The sequence below is a fragment of the Kogia breviceps genome, chromosome 6 (assembly GCF_026419965.1).
Source record: "Kogia breviceps isolate mKogBre1 chromosome 6, mKogBre1 haplotype 1, whole genome shotgun sequence".
In the NCBI taxonomy this organism is placed as follows: Eukaryota; Metazoa; Chordata; class Mammalia; order Artiodactyla; family Physeteridae; genus Kogia; species Kogia breviceps.
Genome location: NC_081315.1, coordinates 5,001,220 through 5,021,294, shown reverse-complemented (window position 1 = coordinate 5,021,294; position 20,075 = coordinate 5,001,220). Strand labels below are relative to the sequence as shown.

The 20,075-nt window shown below is 35.3% G+C and overlaps 1 protein-coding gene across 4 annotated transcripts in view; it reads left to right on the top strand.

Annotated features, from left to right (window-relative positions):
* Positions 1-20,075, top strand: part of FSTL5 (follistatin like 5) — a 688,483-nt gene that overhangs the window by 112,972 nt on the left and 555,436 nt on the right. For 2 of the 4 annotated variants that reach the window (XM_059066275.2, XM_059066276.2), the window contains exon 3: positions 7,026-7,056. In XM_059066275.2, the coding sequence (XP_058922258.1) occupies positions 7,026-7,056 (31 nt within the window). Of the gene's footprint in view, positions 1-7,022; positions 7,057-20,075 lie in introns of all 4 variants that reach the window. The other 2 variants (XM_067035457.1, XM_059066274.2) reach the window with 1 other exon arrangement.

Below are 20,075 nucleotides of genomic sequence, written 5' to 3'. Positions count from 1 at the left end.
CCACCAGGGAAGCACCATGTGGAATATTTTTAAAAAGTCAATTTCATAGAAACAAAGAATAGAATGATGGTTGCAAGTGTTGAGGGGAAGGGAAATGGGGTGATGCAGGTCAAAGGGTACAAATTTAAAAGAAGTCATAAGTTACAAGAAGAATAAGTCTGAGGGTCTAAGTATACAGTACATTGACTATATTTAATAATAACAACCCCATATTGTATACAGTGGTCTCCCCATATCTGCAGACGTGGAGCCCATGGATATGGAGCGCCAACTCTACTTTGCCATATTATATAAGGAACTTGAGCCCCTTGGATTCTGGTATCCGTGGAGGTCCTGAACCCAATCCCTGCAGATACCAACTAATGACTGTACATGAAAGTTGCTGAGAGATCTTAAACATTCTTACCACACCCCAAAAAATTAACCATGTAATATGATGAATGTGTTAATTATCTTGATTTTGGTAATCATTCCACACTGTGTGTGTTTTTGAAAATATTTATAATACCATAAGTTTGTATACCTTAAATATATACAATTATTTTTTGTCAATTATTCCTCAATAAAGTTGAAAAAGCTAAACAATTTTAAACATAATGCCATAGGTCTCACTTACCTTTTGGTGAAAATTAAGCTGATATTACAATAGCTGTTACCACCTACCTGGCTAAGCATGAATGAAAATCCTATCAAATATTCTTCTACCTTTTCTGGGAAGCTCCCCCTTGGGCAGCTCTTCTTTTTATAAGGGCAGTTTAACTCAGGTTTGGGCTCAGGTCTCATGTAATCATATTGGCTTGAAAATACTTCTGTACATGTCACGGTCATCACCCCCTTGAGAACTTCATGAACTTACAGTTTGAAAATGCAAGTAGGGGAAGCTAGACTGTGACTTTTGGTCTCCTCAGATGAGATAATATATGTAAACGACTTAAAAATTGCTTGGCACCTAGTAAAACTGATATGAGTGTTTTAATCTCCCAGCTTCTCCTCCTCCTCCTCCTCCTATTCCTCCTCTTCCTCTCCATCTCCTTCTTCTCCTGCTACTAATTCTCCTTCTTCTACGTGCATTCCTCAAGCCTCAATCTTCTTTTCATTGACACTTGTAAATGGTCTCTCTGCCTATTGGGAGTCAACTGGTGTGTTGATGCTTAGACTCCAGGCTACTGACCACTGTTCTTATCTTCCTCAAAACGCCCCATGGTTACCTGTGCCAAGAGTATCTCATATTAGTTTGGGGTTACCTGGGATACCTGGCTATAAGTATTTATAGTTTCTTCATTGCAGGATATAGTTTATTGACAAGGTATATTCTCAGTAATAAATGGTAGTTATTAATTGGCAGTCTTTCTAAGTTTTATATTGCTATCCATCAATCCTATAACACGTTCTCTATCTTGTTTCCTTAAAATCCCATAAAAAATATCAAATATAATATGAACCTACAATAAGAAGCAACTACAATTTTTTAAACTTTTTATTTTATATTGGAGTATAGTTGATTTACAATGTTATGTTAGTTTCAGGTGTACAGCAAAGTGATTCAGTTATATATATCTATTCTTTGCCTTCGGAATTAATGACATCACAACAAAAAAATTAATCCAAAAGAGAAACAGCTGTAGATAGAGCTAGATCTCTCTCTCTCATATATATATATATATATGAAGGAAGAAACAAGATAAATTATTCTTGAAGTTGTCATAGCCAGATATTTAGTTTTAGTGTTTGATCATAAGACATACATTTTTATAATATAGCCATCATTAGATATTAATAAATGTCATACCAAAATCCAAATACTAGATAAGAAACATTCTTAATAATATCTTCTACAGTGATAACATTCTGCCCATTTCAATTCTGCACAGGTTGCTGTGCATTGATGTTATTTGGCTATATTTTAGTTTGCTTAGATACTTTAGGACCACCACATCTCACTTTAAAAATTACTGCTTCCAACTTGAATTAATTTTACCCTGGCTTAGCTATGTTCCACTCATTATGTTGTATTTTGTTTAATATTTAAGAAATCATACCTTACAATCATGTATTTCTCCTGAATCCGTACTTCTGTCCAGATTGTCTTTGCTAATCTTTTACATACTGTCTGAAAGGATCTGTTTGCCCATTTCTACTATTGAGCTGGATTTCATGTAGTCTATTTATGTAATAAAGATAGCACTTTGGGATTCTTCCAAGAAATGGTATGGTATGAAGTTAAACATGAATCGTTAGCTTTGATTTAGCTTTGATACGTAGCCAAATATATATTTCTTATTTTAAGACAAGACCACTTTGTCAGAAAACCTTTTGGAAGAACATTAAAATTGAGATATATCAAGAGATTGGCACTTCTTCTATTATGGACAACACCTAAGTTTTCATAACATAAGAATGGTTCTCAAAAGTATCATGCGGACAGAGTAAAAAATTTTTCTGACCTCTTAAGACTTATAGCATAATTAAATAATTATAGTTTTCTTCTTAACATTTCCTCATTTAAAAATAAATATTTAAAATATAAAGTGATAGTTTGTAAAATAAAATTGTGGATAATACATATTTCTTAGTGAGCAATGCGATATTTTAGTGATAGAAACAAATTGGAACAGTTATTACTTTGAAAATCCTAAATTATACCTATATGTGTATACACACACACACACACACACACACACACACACACACACACACACTGACAGGGTTCTAATACAAGTTTAGGAATAAATGAGGTAGTTTATCCCTTTTACCTTCCTACGTTACAAGTCTGTTCCTATTCTTCCCAGTCCATAAAATTAAATTAATAATTAATTTATCTTCTGTAAATGCAGGCTTCTTAAACATTTACCATTTGTAAAATTTTTAAGGATATTTCATTGGTAATTTATAATTACATACAATTGTACAAATAGAGAATTGAGTGTTAAGAAAATAATACAATACAATATCGGTGAGTGCTAAGCTCATTTGACTATAGTTAAAATAAGTCACTATATATTTATGATGGCAAAACTCAGTTAGGATTTCAAAATCACCAAGCTGTTTTACTCAATTAACTCACAAAAACCAGTGCATTTAAAATCTACGCTATCTCCACAAATTTCTGACAGGCCATCCTACTTCACCACTCAGCAGACTTCCCTTCTATTACATAAAGAAAATAAATCATCACAGATTGAACATGTTTAATTCATCATATCAAACCTACAAAACTCCTGCATTTATAACCATGCCTTCCTATGCCCACCGGTTACTTTAGAGGACCTGGTTGTCCTTCTAACTAAATTTTGTCCCTACTTATGTTCTGTATCACATCTACTTTTTCAATAACCTTATAAAGTTAGTCTAATCATCTCTCCCTTTTATCTTCATCCTCTCCATTTCTACTATGTATCTCCTATCATTTAGACTTTCTCAATTCTCACTTATGTAAATAATATATTATAAATTTATACAAAATAAAACAAAAAGACAAGTGAGCAAAACCAACACTATACCTCCGTGGACCTCCCTTCACTCTTCAGCTACACACCATCCTAGACCTTTCTTTCCCAGCTGTGTTTCTCTCATTCCAGTTTTACCACTTCATATATTTCTCAATTACCCTCTCCTTCAATGAATAACTTCAGTTTTACTTCCAAGCCCAAGCACCATCAAAAATGTGCTTTCTTTTAAATCAGTGATTCCATATATGTCAGTTCATCTGAAGGTCATTGCCTTAGATCTGATTTTACTAGAGCAGTCATAATAATTCTGTAATATTGAAAATTTCCCACTTATGTAATATATTCCCTAGTATTCCATGATTCCATGCTCTCCTCTTTGTTCTCCTATAATTTGTCTATCCTTCCATTCTCTTTTGCTGGCTAATTCGACTTTATATTTTTCTTATATTGTTTACAATATTCAGTTCTAGATCATTCAACTCTATTATATGTTCTCCAGATGCAGTACTGATAATTTATACATAGGCTGGTGATTTCTAAATTTATGCAACTTGTTAAAATATCTCCCATAAGTTCCAGGTATTTTGACCATCATCCTACTTTGCATCCTCAGAGTGATATTCAAAGTAAAATCAGAGTCAAATATCAAACCCTTGAAAATGTCAGGCTCTTTATTCTTAAGAGACAGAGAAGGATTATTTTAAGTGTCTAAACAACAAGGAAGATGGAGAGATGAAGATGAGAAAGATGATCAAAGAAGTCAGGGAAGATCAGAAATTTAGTTTTAGACATGATAGGTAAGCTGTTATTAGATAATCAAGTAGAGATGTCAAAAATAGAGCTAAGTCCTCAAGACCATTCTCTACTTCTGCGTCTTTATTCCTGTCCTGCCCCTAGGTTCTTCATAAACATTTTTTTTTTTTTTTTAGATTCCACGGGGAGGGGGAAGGGTAAGCTGGGACCAAGTGAGAGAGTGGCATGGACATATATACAGTACCAAACGTAAAATAGACAGCTAGTGGGAAGCAGCCGCATAGCACAGGGAGATCAGTTCGGTGCTTTGTGACCACCTAGAGGGGTGGGATAGGGAGAGTGGGAGGGAGACGCAAGAGGGAGGAGATATGGGGATATATGTATATGTATAGCTGATTCACCTTGTTATAAAGCAGAAGCTGGCACACAATTGTAAAGCAATTATACTCCAATAAAGATGTTAAAAAAATAAATAAGTAAAGCCAAATCTTTGAATCTGAAATACAATGTTGAGGATTAGCTAGTGATATAAATTTGAGAGGCCTTAGCAAAAGTATGGCACTTAAGGCCAGAAGAGTAGAAAAGATCACCAAAGGAATGAGGTGTATAGAAGAAAGATAAGGGCTCAGTGTCTAGGGAACTAGTAGTTAGAAATTGAGGAGACAAGAAGGAGTCAACACGGGAGATGGAACAGGGGCAGCCAGACAAGAGAAAAATGAGCAAAGCGGGACGCTACCAGAAGGCAAGCTAAGAAGGGATAAAAGTGTTTCTTATTTGGCCATCTTCCTTATCTTAAAGGTAATGCCATTCTTCTACTGGCCTAGATACTTGAGATCACCCTTTTATGCACTGTATCTCACACCCAACACTTATTCTATCTTCAAACCTTTCCAGCTCTAACTGATATTTCAACTCCACTGGCACCACACCTTTCTGAGCCATTATCACCTCCCACCAGGATTCCTGCAATACCTTCCCTACTGGTCCCTCTAAATTTGTCCTTCCCTTGTTCAAACTATTCTCAATAGCTAGAATGATTCTACTGAAATGTAACTCAGATAGTGTTAGTCCTCTGAGAAGAAACTCTCAATGTTTTTTTTCAGCTCTCTCAGTGCAAAAACCAAAGAAATAACCAGGGACCGCAGTGCTAGTCTCTCTGCCCCTGTTGCCTCCTTGATTGAACTGCCTACAAAACTCCCCTCACTCAGCCTGCCCTGTTACACAGGTCTCCTTGGTATTTTTGACGATGCCAAGACCTCCTGTATCTCAGGAAGTTTGCAGTTGTTTTTCTCTCCTAAAACATGTTTTCCCCAGTTATATCATCTCATCTCACTCAGAATTTTATTCAAAAATTATTTAACATTATACACTTGTGTAAAATTGCAGTCATTCACTACAAAATAACTCCTTTTAGGGTATATCTTTTTCTAAATATAATTTATTACCATTTAGCTAATAATTAGGTTCCAAAAGGACATAATTTTTTGTTGGTTTTTTCGTCCTTCATAGTCTTATCACTTGGAGCAGTGTCTGGCACGTAGAAGTGATCTATGCAAATTTGTTGAAAGAATGAATGATTGAATGAATGAGAAAATGGCAAAGATGAGGAGAGAGAGAGAGACACAGATTTTTCTCTTCCTCAGTACTCGGAAAATTTAAACCAGCTTGACCTAAAATTATGAAAAAATAATGTACTTTTAAAGCAAGTAATTTATATTTATTTATATAATATACATAAATTTGTATTTCATATTTAAATTTTAGTTTAAATGAACAACAAATACTCTAAAAATACATCAGAACTGAAAAAAATCAATTAATTAACAAAGGACAGTACATAATTGAATCACAAAACCTGGATGTGTTAGAATAAGAGACAGAGTACAAAGTTTTAGTCTAATAGAATTATACATGGGTTGGCTGTTTCGGTAAATATACATTTGTCAATATGCATTTTTATTATAATCTGACCTGAGATGAGTGCTTGCTGCAAAATAAATTCTTTATATTTTTTAATGTGTTTATAAATTTTACCAAAATTTATTGGCATTCATACAATTATGCAGTTCTCTGTGTATGTGTGAGACATTTTGTTAGAAACGTATTTCAAAATTATTTTTAGTATGATACCCTGAAACTTTTAGACAGAGTAAAACTGTGCTTGAATATGAATCGAGAAGTTATAGAGTGCACAATTTCTACTTAAAAACTTGAAAGCAAGCTAATTCTTCTGGGGTTGCCTGGTAACTAATAAGGAGTGTGTCAAATTGAAAGACAGGTCTGACTGAAGCAGCCTTGAATAAATAATAAAATTGTTGTCAACTTTAGCCTCAGAGAAGCGAGACAGGGGCGAATTCTAAGCTAAACTGAAGGAAAGACTGTTGAAACATCTCGTGTTTTTTTTTTTTTATTTTACTGAATTATCCACTGTTTGCCCTTGAACCTTTTTTCTCACCAAAATTTTATAATTAACATAGCGACATTGAAAGCAAATTCTGAAGACGTCATTGGAATTAAACGGAATGAACCAAGATGTTTTTAGGGCATAATAATTTATTTATTATTTATTAGGCATTTATTTATAAATCCATATTCTTACAATGTATTGGTTTCTTAGAAAAATTTATGTCCACTAAGAATGATTACTGCTTTGATAAAAGATTTAATATAAGTATTTTTAAAGTTGAGAATTGTGTTATGGTAACTCCTGGGTATATGTACAAGAAAATATTTTGACAAGTCTTTAGTTATAGTGATACTTTATATCAGCCTGTTGGTAAAATACTTACAAATTTTGAACTATTTTTGTTTTATTTCCAGCAGGAAAAAAGTCAAGAACGTTCAAGAATCAAAGGTAAGGAGTGACTATTTTACGATCATAGTTTTATACATTTGTGTAAGTATAGGAGAAGGAAAAAAAAAAGATGATGCTACTTTGAAATTATAGTTAAAAATGAGAAAACAATGGGACTTCAAAATCTTCAACATGATTTTCAAACCATTGTGAACCCTTTGGGAATTCCCCAAGGCCATTGAATATTCTCTATCAAGATTTCCTTTCTTCAGTAGTGCTTTTGGAAACTTTGACATAATTTTCTGTTTATTCCCTGAGTTGTTCTCATTGAATTCCTCCACCAACCATTGTCCATGGACTTGAGGACTCAGGGAAGGGGAAGGGTGAGCTGGGGAGAAGTGAGAGAGTGACATGGACTTGTATATACTACCAAGTGTTAGATAGTTAGTGGGAAGCAGCCGCACAGCACAGGGAGATCAGCTCGGTGCTTTGTGACCACCTAGAGGGGTGGGATAGGGAGGGTGGGAGGGAGATTCAAGAGGGAGGAGATATGTGGATATATGTGTATGTATAGCTGATTCATTTTGTTATAAAGCAGAAACTAACACACGATTATAAAGCAATTATACTCCAACAAAGATGTTTAAAAATAAATAAACTAGAAGGAAGAAAATTTAAAAAAAAATAGTTGGTGTTCTGTCACATCTGTGATTTAGCAGATGAACCTTTTCAAAATATGTTTTGTAGAGACTGAACTACTTAGTCACTGCTATCTCACTTTATATTCTCTGAAAAAGCAAGAAAATATGTATTTATATATTAAAAGTTAGTGATAGCTTTTTGTATGGCATAGTCAATCCTAGTCAGACATAGGAAGGTTCTTTACACCATAAAGACAATCTTGAGTTTTGAAATGCACTCACTGAGATAGTAAATTACCCTAAGGAGATTGTAATCCTTCAATAAAATGTTTCCATGAGTGTGTGCTCCCGATAATCATAATGATAGAACTTCACAGATTTTTCCAGGGTTAATCCTTCTGGTCTCTCCATTCTTATTCTATGTTTTGGGCATCCTTACCCACCTGTCCCTTCCCCAAGGCTGACAATGGAGCAAAGCACAATTGCCTTGTTTTGTTTTGTTTTACTTTATTTTATTGAAGTCTAGTTGATTGACTATGTTGTGTTAATTTCTGCTGCACAGCAAAGTGATTCAGTTTTATACAAATACATATATATATATATATATATATATATATATACACACACATTCTTTTTCATTTTCTTTTCCATATAGTTTATCACAGGATATTCAGTATATTTCCCTGTGCTACACTTTAGGACCTTGTTGTTTATCTATTTTGTGTGTAGTAGTTTCCATCTGCTAGTCCCAAATTCCTAATTTATCCCTTTGCCCACCCCCTCTCCCCCTTGGCAACCACAAGTCTGTTCTCTGTGAGCCTGTTTCTGTTTTGTAGATGAGTTTATTTGTGTTATATTTTAGATTCTACATATAAGTGATATCATAAGGTATTTGTCTTTCTCTGACTTACTTCACTTAGCATGATAATCTCCAGGTCCATCCATGTTGCTGCAAATTGCATTATTCTTTTTTATGGCTGAGTAATATTCCATTATATATATATATCTCACATGTTTTTTATCCATTCATCTGTTGATGGACATTTAGGTTGTTTTCATGTCTTGGCCATTGTAATAGTGCTGCTATTAACATAAGAGTGCATGTATTGCTTTGAATTACAGCTTTGTCCGGATATATGCCCAACCATGGGATTGCCGGATAATACGGCAGCTCTATTTTTAGTTTTTTGAGGAACCTCCATACTATTCTTCATAGTGGCTGCACCAATTTACATCCCCACCAACAGTATAGCAGGATTCCCTTTTCTACACACCCTCTCCAGCATTTGTTGTTTTTAGTCTTTTTAATGATTTCCGTTCTGACCCGTGTTTGGTGGTATTTCATTGTAGCTTTGATTTGTGTTTCTCTAATTATTAGCAATGTTGAGCATTTTTCTTGTGCCTGTTGAGAATTGTCCTGTTTGATTCTATTCTTTTGGCATAGGAAAATTTTTTTTAGAGTTTTTTGGAGTTATACACAAATTTTAAAATATAACTGTGGAGAAAGCTACAAAGATTACGTGTATTCCTGAAATGATGAAAGGATTGTTACACTTTTGAGGGTGGCTAGATTGATGACAGCAATTTTGCTTACTTAAGTCCAAATATAATCTTCTCTGCACATTTTCACACAACTGACTGACACAATTTTTTCCTTGTTTGGTCATCTGTAAGCGTCTGACTGAAGAATATGAAAAGACATACTTTAAAAAATATTGCTTGGTATATTTTATTCAAATGAATTATGTAAAACTGCCCTTTGAGGGATTCCCAAACTATGTTCTTTTTCAGCAAACTGAAGTATGTCTTGTTATTTTATATATGAAATTACTACATTTATTTTTCCTCAAAATACTCAGATTAACTCAAAGTTTTGTACTTTGGTGTCGCAAAGGGAATTTCTATTCTAAGAGGTGATGTGTGATGTTCATTTAAATGATATTTGCATTTTAAGCGCACTGAGTGCACATCTTTCTTCTTACGGAGGGGCCCAGTGTTTCAGAATAATCTTAAATCATATTTATAATTCTGTTATAGTTGAAATAAGTTTAGTGTAGCTTTCTTTTTGATGCTTTATTGCCTTGCAGTACATAAATTATAACACCTGAAATAGTAGAAATTAGTTTTTTTTCCAACTGTTGACTGGGAACATGTTTTCTTTTTATAATGTAATAAAATTTTCAAGATGATGCTTGCCACTTCTTTCATTGTTATTGGCTGACACATGGTTCAGAACCTTGACATAATGTCTGCTAGACTACTGAATTTTAAGTAGATATATGGTTACATCAGGACTTGTTGCCTAGCTCTGCTTAAAGGAACTCTACATTTTTTCTTCAATACTTATGGGAATCATCTTACAATATTATCTTACTGGAACTTATGAATGGTCATTTAAATATTTTTAAATCTATATTAAGAAGAAAAAAATTGTCATAGAAGCAATAGCTTACTCATTATTAAATAGCAAAAATTCTGAATGGTAAATACATTTCTCGGTCACTAATAGTTGAAGTGTGAGCTATGGCCTCATTTGATCTTAGCAAACAATTCTCAGCTAGTAATTCTCTGACTTCCTGACTAATTGGTAACCTTATTTGCCAGAACCTGTTTATTACATTGTCAAGGATGTATACACGGAGTCTTTCATCTTCTAATTTCTTGCATTCGGTTCCTGTTTCTGCCTGAAACAACAATCCCAACCTCATGATATCAGTGACCTGAAATTACATTAATTCACAAAGCACTACAATGAGAACCAATGTCTCATTTTTCTGTGTACATAGAGACATACATTGAAATGTTTGGAAACTTGCAATTCTGTCTCTAATTGATTATTTGACACTCATATGCTCTTATTCTAATATTATTTTGGAATGTCATACAAATCCATATTTTACATATTCTAAAATTATATCTATATGGAATTCAACTGACAAGATGAATTTTGGTTCAATAGTATGGATTCTCAACTAATTTTCATCTTTATATTGCCTGTTGTTAAATGAGACAAAGACTAACCTCTATTTAGTACACAATTTTGAGGTTTACAATTAAGATGTCCTTCCTTAAAGTTACATTAAAGATTATAGCAGAGAAATAAGGACAGTTACACAGGTTTGAAAGAAAGATCAACTATTCAGGAAACCATCTTTCACACTGTTCTCCAGTGACATTACAGCTAAATTAAACAGAGCACATTATGTGTTTAAAACCCATTGAGAATTTTATAAATATTATCAAGAAATAATTTCTACTATAAGGATCACAACAAATCAATTATCACCTGCCAGTATTTCTCAGGTAAGTATTTTTATTTGTGACTGGTTTATCTGTGTCTATTTTAGAGCATCTCTCTAGAGTTCTTAGTGATGAAACAGTAACAGTTTTCGAGGAAAATTTAAATAAGCCATGCTTGACAAATAACTTAAAAATTCTATCAACTTTTTACTACTCCAGAATAGTGTGAAGTTTTACTACCATCCGAAGGATGGAATCACCGTGGAAAGGTTGCACATGGTCACGCTGCGGCATGCTCCTCAGTATTGGCCTCACCCTCTTCTGTCCATAAGAGGGTGTCCATTCACCAAAGAGATCCGATTGCTTTTAACGCACAGTTTCCCCCTCCTCTCTTCCCAAGTGGAGAGTCTTGGCTCTTCCCATTCAGAAGGGTTAAAAATAAAGTATGTCCCCCTTTCATTACTAGTTATATTTTTGTTAAGACTCTACATCTGGGGGAGACTGAGGACTAAAGTCCGTTCCCTAATAATCGTTTACATGTTATATTATTATCTTCTCTGTTTTGTTAAATATCTAATTGATGTCAGACACTGCTTTTTACATATATTATCTCATTTTAATAGTCAAACACGCATTATTAGTTAAGATTTAGAATCCAAATATGCCCGCATTTTGAGAAATCACATCCAAAGTAAATAATTCAGATCAATATTATCATTCTCGTTCTATTTTAAAAGGGATCATTGTTTATTTACCCAATCACCAACTTATGTTAGGTAAATTCAGCATACTGTCATTAGCAATGTTTTTTACATTTTCATGGGTTTGATACATATGAATTTTATTATTTATGCATTATTTTTCTTTAACATCATGATCACAAATATTCTCCTGCTAATTTATATAGAATCTGCTCAGTGCTTTGTAGCTTTAAGAAAAAAATAGATAATGGTAAATGCAACATAGTAACATTCTAAGGGACATATGTAAGAATTATGCAAGCTTGTTCAAAACACTTATGATCTTTTACAAGTGACTTAACCCCTCCAGAAGTAGCTTCTCTTTTATGGTAAATATTAGCAAAACATACCTTGTGATATGAAAAGTCCTTTACGTGTCTGAAACTCTAAGGTTTATACTTCTATAAAGACATTGGACAATGCTATTATTACAAGCCCTTATGATGCAAAAGTCTATGACTCAATAGGTTCTAAATGGCAAATATTATGTCATACACATTTGTGTATATGAAAAAAGTAAGCTGCACAATTGCTCTTCCTGTGGTACATAACTTCTTACATACATTGAGCAAAAACAGAAAACATTATGTCAAGACCATACTTGATTGAATTAAAAGAGTGTGTTTGGGACAGTAAATGCTATTAAAGAACTATGAAGCCTGCAGTCTTTATACACACAAATGCACATACAAGCTACCCTTCTATTTATTTTTAAACACTCATGGGTTCAGCTTCTCCTTTATTTCCTACATCACAAAATTGGTAACTGAGAACACTAAAAATAATCTGATATATACAGGAATTATATCTCAGTCAGGCTGAAGGGGCATTGCTATGAGATTGGAATGCTAAACTCCTCATTTGGGCTGCCTGAATATTCAGAGCTCCTTCATTAGAATAATTTCACAGAATTCCTGGTCAGCTCACTTCTTCAAGCTCAGGTAGCTAGTCAGAAACAGTGAGTGGATAGAAATTGACCTTCAAATGCTTATTCATAAAAAAAAATTCTTATTCATAAAGGCCATTGGGTATATTACATTAACAAATGAAAATATCATGTAAAACTGAAAGACAGTCATTCATGTATATGAGCCCTTTATGAGACTGTTTTGTCTAATTGTTGCATTTCTTTATGTTTAGGAAACAAAATATAGCCAGCACAATTAGTAATACCTGAAATGGAGACTCTTACCATTAACTGAAATACGGAGTCACTATATTTTTTAAAATAGATCTTTATTAATAATTGCTTCACAATACTGTGATAATTTCTGTTGCACAACAAAGCGAATCAGCCATATGCATACACATGTCCCCATATCCCCTCCCTCTTGAGCCTCCCTCCCACCCTCCCTATCCCACCCCTCTAGGTGGTCACAGAGCACTGAGCCGATCTCCCTGTGCTATGCGGCTGCTTCCCACCAGCCAACTGTTTTAAATTCCGTAGTGTATGTATGTCGATGCTACTATCATTTCACCCCAGCTTCGCCCTCCCACCCCATGTCCTCAAGTCCATTCTCTATGTCTACCTCTTTATTCCTGCCCTGCAACTAGGTTCATCAGTACAATTTTTTTTTTTTTTTAGATTCCATATATATGTGTTAGCATACGGTATTTGTTTTTATCCTTCTGACTTACTTCACTCTGTATGACAGATTCCAGGTCTATCCACCTCATTACAAATAACTCAGTTTAATTTCTTTTTATGGCTGAGTAATATTCCATTGTATATATGTGCCACATCTTCCTTATCCATTCATCTGTTGATGGACACTTAGGTTGCTTCCATGTCCTGGCTATCGTAAATAGAGCTGCAATAAACATTTTGGTACATGGCTCTTTTTGAATTATGGTTTTCTCAGGGTATATGCCCAGTAGTGGGATTGCGGGGTCGTATGGTAGTTCTATTTGTAGTTTTTTAAGGAACCTCCATACTGTTCTCCATAGTGGCTGTATCAATTTACATTCCCACCAACAGTGCAAGAAGGTTCCCTTTTCACCACACCCTTTCCAGCATTTATTGTTTCTAGATTTTTTGATAAGTGGCCATTCTGAATGACCTGAGATGATACCTCGTTGTAGTTTTGATTTGCGTTTCTCTAATGATTAGTGATGTTGAGCATCTTTTCATGTGCCTCTTGGCCACCTGTATGTCTTCCTTGGTGAGATGTCTATTTAGGTCTTCTGCCCACTTTTTAACTGGAAAGGAAACCATAAACAAGACAAAAAAGACAACCCTCAAAATGGGAGAATATATTTGCAAATGAAAAAACAGACAAAGGATTAATCTCCCAAATATACAAATAGCTCATGGAGCTCAATATCAGAGTCACTGTATTTTTAATGGATTACAACGTCATACATTATGAATGTTAGGTTCTCTGGTATTCAGTTTAGAAAGCTATTGCTGAGAGAAATAATCATTTGTAGGATTTATGAAAACTGTGGAGTTCTATCATAGTCAATAGTTATAATCCTTAGAAAGTCCAAGCACCAAAAGACAAGAAAACTCACCTCTAGAATATGTCAACTGAATGATCCATAGGTTTATTTATTTTTTTGTTTTTGGCAAAGAGCAATGCTGGATAAACACCAGACAAGTGTACTTATGGCAGACTTGTGATAATAATCTTAAAAAATCAATGCTGAAAAAGAATGTGGAGGAACAATATTTGTTTTGTATACATTTTACGCCATAGCAATTGCATTATAGCATAATAATTCTTTTTGCATTCTGTTTACTTAAAATGGACTTTTGAAGTTAAATGGGGGCAAAATGTATTCTCATAAGTAATTATTGATTACCTTGCAGCAAAGTATCAGTGTCCTATATGCACAACTTAATAGTGTATGATTGACTAGCAAATGTTTAATTGCTTATATGAGAACCTCAAATATTTCAATCAATTTCATTTTACACATAACAATATAAATTGATTGTTCAGTGATAAATCAGTTAAAAATGTAATTTTCAATTATTATAAACACATTGACAGTCTTCTCTGATTTCATTAGCTGAAAATTGTTCTATTTCTGATCTTTCACTATTAGACAAAGTGATCATATCTCTTTATGTGAGTGATGTGAGTTTTTGTTTTAAAGTGAATGAAGTTTGGAAACAAAAATGATAACACATAGATGCAAATTCTGGAAGCCATTGTATACATAAGATAATAATTGTTACTTTGACAAACTTTCAAACATATAACAATTTAAGTTCTAATGTATAACTCCATAAAAGAAAAATTAATTAATGTAAATATATTCACTGCAAATAATCTAAATAAAGCCTCCAAATGATTGCCTGCATAACTTTTTAGTAGAAAAGATTTCAATGTCAGTGATAACTTTTCTCTGTGAATTACGGTAATACTCATCCTCCATTCTTAAAAAGATTCATTTAAACAGCTTGGTCCAATTTTAAATGATCCTGATGCATGTCCTCCTGCCCCAACCAGAAGAGGTTTCAAAAGTATCTGATTGTGTTTCTCATTTATGCCAAGAAAGTCTCAATTTATATTATGCCAAACACATCATCTTCCCCCTCCATTTTGCATACATTCTCTAGCTTTCTAAAAGATATTCATAAATCATCTCATTCAGTGGGTCATTTATTTTGGTTTCAGGATGATTAACTTTGCAGCTCACTTTGCCCACCAGGAGGCAGTGCTATCTAAAAGAAATCGAGGTGTAATAGGTTGTTGGGAAAAGAACCCAGAATAACTGGATTTAATTTTTCTCTAATAAATAATGATTTCATTCTGCATAGAGTATCAAATGAATATGGTTCAGGCTTTTCTTTACATAGTTTTTTATTATTATTTTTTACCTGCACAGTAACATCCCAACACGGATCTTCCTTTCAATTACCAATAAATAAAGATATTTAAGGACTTTTTTTTGAACTGTCTATAATCATTTTTTAATCTATCAGTGGTAGACACATATTTATGAAAAATATAATGTTCAATTTCATAAAATGGTATGATTAGAGGTCAACACACATTGACTTGGCCTCATTATTTTACATAATTCTAAATTATAATCCAGAGATTTTCCATACTTGAGATATCTGACTTACTGATATAAAATAATCTCTAGGTATCCTGTGATATTTATTCTTAGGCTGAAATTCTTATCAGATCCCTAGCATGAGGCGTTCAGCTCCATGGAAAAAAAACAGTACAGTGCAGTGGACACTGCTTTGGATCTAAACATAAACAGAAGATTATTCTTTGGAAAGTAAAGTATTATACTCTGAGAGTACTAATTTGATGTCTTAATGGCTTATATTAAATTTGAAGAAATTTATGAGAAATGTTATTTTTATTTTAAAAAAATATTTATTTATTTATTTATCTATTTATTTATTTGTATTGGTTGTGCCGGGTCTTAGTTGCGGCCCGCGGGGTCCTTGTGGCGGCATGCAGGATCTCTGCGGCGGCATGCGGGATGAGAAATTTTAAAAGCTAATTTAACCCACTGACTTATAAGTTAGCTACTGTTTCATTTAGAAAGTGCTGCTATGTCAGAAATCTTGTGGTACTGTTAGCCTGTCCAAATAATTCAGAAAAGAAGATATCAGTTCAGCTGCATTCTATAATAAAGCCTAGTTCAACCAACATTTATTAATTTCAATATTGGAAGCAAAGTTAGATGCCAGAGAAATTAAGGACAAAGTTGTGAGTCAGGTGATACTGTCTGTGAGTTTGGGAGATAGGACCTAGGACTGATAAAGACAGTTGCTAAAAAAGCGTGGTAGATTCTTTAAGAGAGAAAGGCCAGAGTGCCGTGCAAGCGTGGGGGTGAGGCGAGGGGGGTCGGAAGGGGCTCTGGGAATGGGCTTTGGGGAAATGTTCACCTTTTCTTTTTATAGGGAGACAAGATCTTGTCTAGAAGATCAGGGAGGAATCAGAGTGGTGAAGAATAAGGGAGGTTATTCTACTTCGTGTGGCATTAGTGAAACACACATGTACATATTAATATGAGGTCGATGAGAAGCAAAGGAGAAATCAGTACAGAGTGGGGTGGATTCATAGAGGAATTTAAAACTTGGAAAGTATCAGTAACACATTGGGTAGCAGGAATAATGCTAGTGTGATGAGATTGTCCAGGCCAGACAGAAGGCTGATATTGCTTAATAGGTATAGCATTGAGAAATATTGGGTTCAAGCTCAGCGGTTTTCCAGTTTGATAAGCTGCAAGTTCTTCTGAAATTATTATTCCATTTCTTTTCCTTTCAACAAACAGAACAAAACCCTGAGAACTGCATGATGGTCATAAAATCAGTTTTGCTTGGTGGTTTAACACTCAGGCTTCAGAACCAGAGTAACTTTCAGTCCCGAGTCTACCACTAAATATCTGTGTGGCAACGGAACATGACCTGAGCTTGGTGGACTAATGTCTCCATGTGTAAAACGTGGGTCATGATGGTTCCTTCTTGATAGGTTTGTTTTTGATGATTAAACAAGTTATTAAATACAGAGAACTTATCAAAAACAGTCTGAGATTTTACCCTCTTCACACACCAACGCGGGAGCCTCCCAGTTTTCCGGATTATGGCAGAAGACAAGGAGGCTCCTGCGTCCGAGGCGGAGCTTCTTCCTCACACAGCCATAGTGGTTGCCGGCGTGCCTGCCAGCGTGCCGGTGTCTGTGCTGACGGCCCAGGGCGATGGGAAGAGGCCCTCAGGGCGCACGCACTGCAGCGGTTTGTATTAGAGGCCAGGCCGCTCCCTCTGTCTGCCTGGCTTAGGAAAACCAAATACTGTACAATGGACAGGAAGCACACCTGACATTTCACTGTTACACTTGACAGGGAGATAGATGTACTTACCCCTGGCTGCAGAGGGAGGTGCTCTTTCTATTTTCTAAACATATTCACTATAGAAAATTCCTGAGAAGAAAAGTCTGGAATAAAATGCAGTCAGTATCTCTTCTCTCAAGACACACAGAAATGCAAGAGACCGTAGGGAATGGTCTCTCAGAGCATTTAGAGTAGTAGCAGCACAAAATACCTACTCAATAAGCCTTCATACATGCCAACGCCACCACGAATATCATCGTTCAGACAGTAGCTTTGTTTTGTTTCTTGATTATCCTCTGGAGTGCAAGTCAGTGTAGATAGATGCATAGAGAAATACATATATCATATTATTTCTCCCCACAGTGTTAATGTGTGGTTATTTTAAAAGTCAAACAGTGAGTGCTTCCCTGGTGGCGCAGTGGCTGAGAGCCCGCTTGCCGATGCAGGGGACACGGGTTCGTGCCCCGGTCCGGGAGGATCCCACGTGCCGCGGAGCGGCTGGGCCCGTGAGCCGTGGCCGCTGCGCCTGCGCGTCCGGAGCCTGTGCTCCGCAACGGGAGAGGCCACAACAGTGAGAGGCCCGCGTACCGCAAAAAAAAAAGTCAAACAAATTCAGAAACTTAAAAAGAATAATTACAGTAATTCACAGTTTCTGTGTAATTAATAGGTGCCAGGCCCTATGTCTCTATGTAATGTGCTTCACTTGCTTTATCTTGATTTATATGTGTGTGAATAAATATATATATGTAAATAAAAAGTATATATGTATATATGTGTATATATGAATATATATGTATATATACACATATATTTGAATATATATAGTTATACATATATAACTATATATAGAGAGAGATCAGTGTTGGAATGTAACTGTGCAGGTAACTATGTATTGTTATGAATATATATAATTATATATATATATATGAATAGTTAACATTACTTCTTTACTGCCTAGTCTTCTGCTAAGTGCTTTGCATGCATTATCTTATATAACCCTCAGAAGAATATTATATACTAACAAGGGAGTAAATTTTATTGGCAATATATCTATCTATAAATGACCATCATTAACATTTTGGTATATGTGGATTCAGAAATTTCTTACATATGCATCTATTGTTGCAAAATAACTTTCAGTATTCTCCTTTTGGAAGTGTTCATGTATATCCTTTTTTCTCAAAAGTTGCCAAGGATTTGCAGTAGATACTGTAAATTGGTTCACTCAACAACCATTTTAAACACCAGTTAGCTTGCTTTCTTTTAATAGGTTTTTTTTCTACAGTGTCTAGTAAATGAAAAGATGCGTTTCCTGGGTCCCCTTGCAGTTGTAGCCTTCTGGATGTGTTTTAGGTTTCTCCAGTCAGATTCACGCAAGCATGACCTTTGATGAAATTCTTGGAGAGATAAACACAGTTTGGGGGAAAGGCATTGTCCTTTCACATGTAATGGCAAAGACATTGCAGTCCTGAACCCGACAACTAGGGTGATAGCTTCCTTATGTGGTCAGTCCTGACTAGAGTAAAGGCAGTAACCCTTTGATATTCCAGTTCTGTGGTGAGTTCTAGAAGTGATTTCTAACAGCTTAGTATACATCCCTTCTCTTCAGTCCTGTGAACAATTATCTATATTCTTTCACAAATATCTCTAACCTGAATTAAATTAGTGCAGATTCTATTTTCTGTAACCAAGAGCCTTGATCAATGCATAGTCTGTCGACTGAAAAAAAAAATACACAGCTTAAATTTGAGAGTATATTTTTTTCGTCAGACATGCTGAGGACTAAAGCCTGGGACACAACATCTCAGTAGCTCTGAGGGACTGCTCCGAAGAGGTCAGGGAGGAACCAGGGTATACAGGAGGTTTTGCAACAAAGACAAGGTGTTAGGAACATCAAAAGATTTCTATTAATTAAAGAAAACCAGACATCTCAAGTTAAGGAATTTAGTGCTTTTCTAGGTATGGGAAAATGCGAGAATCTGAGCTCACAGAAATCATTCCTTTGATATGCACCTCAGCTCTCTGGGGTCAGTATCCTGTGTTTTCTCATCCTGAGTCTCCTCGGAGCACCATGGCGGGGGTGGTGGCTGCAGCGGCTGACTGATGGATGGCGGGCACCCTGTTTCTATCCTGAGTTCCCTCAGGGCTCACCGTCAGGACAGCTGTAATGGGATGGCTTAATAGCTGCAACAACCTTTGTTTACTGATACGGCAGGCAACATTTTTTCATTGACAAGTCTACAGCTAGGGTATCTGGTATGGGAAAAGTAAATAGCCAAGGGTTTATCAGAGATCTCTTTACCAGATCTTCAGGAAAGACTCCAGGAGCAAACCTATCTGCAGAGCTGATGCAGGCAATGACGGCCAGGAGGCACAAGTTGTTAAAATCAAATTGCAGAGCAAACACAGACGTTGTTCAGGCAAATGTAAAACCAGCTGGTCCTGTCTAGCTGGCAAGCATAACAGTAGGACATTCTTAAGCCAGATATAATGATGGCTCATACAGTCACTTACTCAAACTTTTGTGTTGAGTATCAACTCTGTACCAATCACAGACCTGGCCATGGAGACACTGTAGTGGACAAAACAGGACAAATATCTTGTCTTCCTGGATTTTAGACTGCAGCTCCTAGTAAATCTGCCCCTGCCACAG